Source organism: Chenopodium album, chromosome 23 (genome assembly GCF_948465745.1).
Source record: "Chenopodium album chromosome 23, dcCheAlbu1.1, whole genome shotgun sequence".
Lineage (NCBI taxonomy): Eukaryota > Viridiplantae > Streptophyta > Magnoliopsida > Caryophyllales > Amaranthaceae > Chenopodium > Chenopodium album.
The window spans coordinates 3648456-3653535 of NC_137856.1; the positions used below are offsets into that span (position 1 = coordinate 3648456).

The 5080-nt window shown below is 32.4% G+C and overlaps 1 protein-coding gene across 1 annotated transcript; it reads left to right on the forward strand.

Moving 5' to 3' along the window:
- LOC145609048 (protein STRICTOSIDINE SYNTHASE-LIKE 10-like) lies at positions 1-5080 on the forward strand. The gene is made up of 3 exons (XM_081664619.1): positions 1-389; positions 3670-3942; positions 4436-5080. Exons 1-3 carry the CDS (start codon positions 118-120, stop codon positions 5016-5018), a joined length of 1128 nt encoding a protein of 375 aa, XP_081520745.1. The 5' UTR covers positions 1-117; the 3' UTR covers positions 5019-5080.

Genomic DNA, 5080 nt, shown 5'->3' on the forward strand with positions numbered 1-5080 from the left:
CTCGACCCCCACCTCTCTTCTTTTCTCTCTTCTATATATTTTTCAATCAAAACTATAAAAAAACACTTCATAAATTTATTATGATATAGTTGTAAATTATCTATTAATTATACAAAAATGAAGCCATTAAAGTTTTTGACATCTTCTACAATTGTTCTTTTATGTGCCTTACTATTAACCACATATTTTCGTTCCAAAAACAAAAGTTATCTTGGTTCAAAATTTTCGGAGCTAGAGTTTCTACCTATAGAAGACGCTTTCGGGCCCGAAAGTCTCACGTTTGACCCTACCGGAGATGGACCGTATGCGGGCGTATCCGATGGCCGGATTATAAAATGGGACCCCCATCAACGGCGTTGGGTGGACTTTGCCTTCACTTCTCCTCTAAGGTTTGTTTTATTTAATATTTCCTGCATCATATCCCAATATTTAACAAAATTCATTATATTAAGATTAGTGCATGTTATTAAGATTCTTTATGTTTCCTCTTTTCTGTTTATTATTTTATTAAAATTTCTAAAATCAATGCTAGTAACCCAATAGCTAGCATCATGTGGGAAATTGTAGAAATAATGATGATTAATTTAATTATATGTAAAACATATTTTTGAATTTGCATGAATAGGTACAATTATGCTAAATAAAAAAAATGATATGTGAACCTTTTTTAGTCATTATAATCTTCAAAATGTTTCTTAATTAGTTATCCTCAAATCATACACGTATAATACATAGGCATATCATGTTCATTAGTCATTTCACCACATAATGGTTGAATTTATTGCTAACAAAAACAAATGTTGATTAAATGAGTAATGCTAATTCAATTTCAACTTAACATGGCCCACAATGACAATATTTGTTTGTTTTGTTGGATTGCTAAGATATCTATTAAAAGTGTGATATGGTAGACTCGTATCCTAATAAGACTCAAATTGATTCTAAAATTATATAACATGTTATTTTTAACTTACACCCAAACGCAAACTCTATTGAAACCTCACTCACTTGACTATAACCCGAACTTTACGAATGCGTATGCCTAACCAGCAACCAAGTAACCGCCATCTACCCTATCCGTACGTGGTCATGACTCATGAGTGTTCTGTTACATTGATAGGCATTGCTAATAGCCAAACAATAGACAGCAATTAGTTTGAGGGCCTCATCCTTTAATTTAGGTGTTTTTTGTCCGTTCAAAATCTACTTATTTATTACCCAAATTTCTGGTAAATTACTCGTACAAAATATGTGAATTGAATCTCTATCTTGTTGGACATGTCTTTTATAATGTATGGGACACTTCCTCTTTTATTAATACCAAGTAGGTGTTTTTAAGGTTTAGTATACATAGGAACATTAAGGATCAAACCTACTGCCCATTACTTTGTTGTCAACACACTAGCTAACAATTACTTCATATTTTTTCAATTAGCTAGTGATTTAAATTAACAGATTACATACTTCGTCGTACAACCTAGCTTAGCTCCCTAATAATATAACAGGTCGCATTATTACTTTACTTACAAATGTTATTTTATTAGTGACTAAAATTGATTGATAACATATTTCGTACACTTAGCTCCGTAATGGGAGAAGTAATGGGAGAAAATCATATGTCCCATAATTTGTGTCCTACTGGTGTTCCACTAAATATGATTGGTTCTTAAAATATTTATTTGCCTTTTAAAATTTTGAGAAGTGGAACCTTGTAATTATTACAACCAATGATATTAAGTGGAACACAAATAGAACATGAAAAATGGGACAGAGGATTTAAACCCCTCCGTAATAGAATAATGGTTGCATTTAACTATAGTGGTGATCAAAACATATAAATAGACATTAGTTTGGTTTAAAATTACGCTCAGTTCTGAGGTAAAAGTAATCTTTTCAAATTTATATTAGGAGTTACTCCGTAAGACATACTCCCTCCGTCCCTTAATTAGATTCCTACTTATCTCTATTACGTGAGTAATAAATGAAGAAAATAGGAATCTAATTAAGGGACTGTTCATATTTACTGAACTGAGCTGAACTGAACTGATTGGAACTGAACTGAACTGAACTGAATTGAGCTGAAATGAATATTTTATGTGAGAGGGAAATTAAGAGCTGAACTGAACTGAACTGAACTGATTGGAGCTGAACTGAACTGAACTGAACTGAAATTAAGTAAATGTGAACAGGCCCTAAGAAAAGGAGGAAGTACCAAGATTTTTGTTGCATATAATATATCTATTTAATTACAAAAGCTAAAAAAGTGGTGTATTTTTAAGGAACAAAGAGTCTTTCATTAATAGCGTAAAGCGATAGATAATAATGGAGTTTCTCAAGATAGTATGGAATAGAGAATACTAAAATTGTGTGATTTGGGAAAACAAGTATAGATTAGTAAATTATTTTGAATTATTGCTTGCTCAATTTAGAGGTTTTTTTTTTCCCTAGGCAACAAGTAATAGCACAATTTTGGCGTACGTAATTACCTACCTTTCTGTGGCTAGTGGGTTTATCATCTAAAGGAATGTAGTAATAAATAGGTAAATAACACTTTGAGAATTACGTACAATGATGTTTTAACTAGAATGTTAGATCTATTTCCTTCTTTGGTCACTGGTCTATTTTATTACGGAGTACTTTCTTTGTATAATTTCAACATAACTGTTGACACTTACATAGACGTAAAAGGAGATATTAGTATTGAATGTGAAAAAACGGGAATATTGCATTTTGGTAGTGGAAAGAGAGAGAGAAAAAAAAATGATACGAGTAGTATGAATTTTAGTAGGAGTTTTTATTTTTCTAAAATAATACAGTAGTGTAAAAATCGATGTCAAAACTTAGTAATACCAAAAATTCATGAAAACTCAACTTAACCATTAATATTAATTGCCATCAACTAACCATGAATGTGATGCCTAGCTAATTTGCTTAATCTGGTGTTTGGCTAACAGTTAATTGAAAATCTTTCCTTTTTAATTGGGTTTTTGATAAGAATTAGTTGATAGCTAGCGTCACACTCACACAAACATTACACATTTACACTAATCTCTTATGACTTAAGGATGTTTTGCTTACAAGAATATTATCTACTTTTTTGCATCTTCACCTACTAGGGTTGAAGAGTCGTGGAAATCACCTTCTTTTCACTCTCAACATTTCGAATTTTCCTTGAATCAAACTCTCAAATCGAGTTTAGAACTAAATTCAATTGTAGGTATTACCTTTGCTTAATTTCACCCCAAATCTAGCTATGATCGGGTCAGGTTCGAGCAAGTTGGCTACATAAGTAGTACATTATAAGTCTATTTTAAAGATTACATTTCAATGATTTAAGGAAAATAGGTTGTATGCATTTGAACCTTTTATGCTCAGTTGACTATTTTAACTTTAGTACTAGTACACGGCTACACGGGTTATGATTCTATGTTGTTGATGTCTATATTAATGTCAATATTTAGACAAGTTTAATAATAACACTATCACTCTCATAGTCTCATTGTATGGTTGCAATTTTTCCGCAAGTATGAAAGCTACTCTTCAATGTCTTTGGAACAGTACAAACATTAAATTGTATTATGTGTGACAAATTACAGTGTGATGAGTCATTTGGGTGGGCCTAAACATTGACCCGTTTTATTGGGTTGGTTGGTTGTTGTATTTTAACAGGGAATTTTGTGAAAATCAAACTAAAACAAATCATGAAAAAATGGAACATAAATGTGGGCGACCATTGGGCCTACGATTCAATGAGAAGACAGGAAAACTCTTTATAGCTGATGCTTATTTGGGCCTGCTTGTTGTGGGCCCAAATGGTGGGCTTGCTACTAGAGTTGTAACAGAAGTTGAAGGTGTACCACTTGGGTTTACTAATGGGCTTGATATTGATCAATCTACTGGGGTTGTCTACTTTACTTCTAGCAGTACCAATTATCCAAGAAGGTTAGTCCATCCCTCTTTTATTTCTCTGTTTCTTTGATTTAAAAATTTCGATAAACTGTAGTCTATCAATGTACAACTTTGATCGTTACTTTATATAGTACTCTTTTGTTATTTTATAGTTTTAATGTATATGACCTTTATGCCACTCACAAACTTGACTTTTAATCATCTTCGGTGATTTATACTTGAGTGGAAAACAGTCGTATGATATTTTATCAAATTCATACCTACACATAGCTTCACCATATCAAATTTTAATAAATTTTACATTCAGATGGTTAAATACTCTTTATATAATTGCCGAAGATATGTACTATTAATTAATTGACATATGTGAAAATCAAAACGTGACAAATAAAATTCTTGATAAATTTTTAGTCTTGTATGTCCTTTTAACATGTTCCTTGGATGTTGTAGGTGTGATACTTGCATGGCCAAAACTATATATGTGTGTATATGTTTCTTAAAGATGTAGTGTTGTATACTCTTGCAGGAAGTATATGTCATTGATTCTTAGCAATGATAAGACAGGAAGATTGCTAAGATACAACCCACATACAAAACAAGTAACGAAGCTTCTCGACAATCTCACCTTCCCAAATGGAGTATCCTTGAGCAAGAATGGGAAATTTCTTCTACTAATTGAGACTACTACATGCAAACTGTTAAGGCATTGGCTCGAAAACAGCCCAAAAGCCGGTACAACTGAAGTGTTAGCTGAACTCCAAGGCTATCCAGACAACATAAACAGGAACTCCAAAGGAGAATATTGGGTGGGAGTTTATTCAAAGAGAAGTAAAGCTTTGAAGTGGCTTCTTTCATTTCCTTGGATTGGACAAACCATTGTTAAACTTCCATTTAATGCGGTCGAATTGGCTAAGGTTTTTGTAAGATTGAGAGCTATTGGTTTGGCTGTAAAGATGGATGAAAATGGGAATGTAGTGCAAGTGTTGGAAGATACTAGTGGTAAGTTGAAGTTTGTTAGTGAAGTGGTGGAAAAAGATGGGAATTTGTGGTTTGGTTCTGTTATTTTGCCCTTTGCAAGTTTGTACAAGAATTATGATTCACAAAGTTAATTTGAAATAATATAGATTATCTTAGGATGTTTCATGTTTGCACACAAAGAATGTGAGTGTAT

Bases quoted from the DNA above. Each gene is read 5' to 3' on its own strand.
- LOC145609048 (XM_081664619.1), top strand. From the start codon at position 118: ATGAAGCCATTAAAGTTTTTGACATCTTCTACAATTGTTCTTTTATGT. The intron at 390-3,669 runs GTTTGTTTTATT...GTATTTTAACAG, and splicing joins GCCTTCACTTCTCCTCTAAG to GGAATTTTGTGAAAATCAAA. The intron at 3,943-4,435 runs GTTAGTCCATCC...ATACTCTTGCAG, and splicing joins AGTACCAATTATCCAAGAAG to GAAGTATATGTCATTGATTC.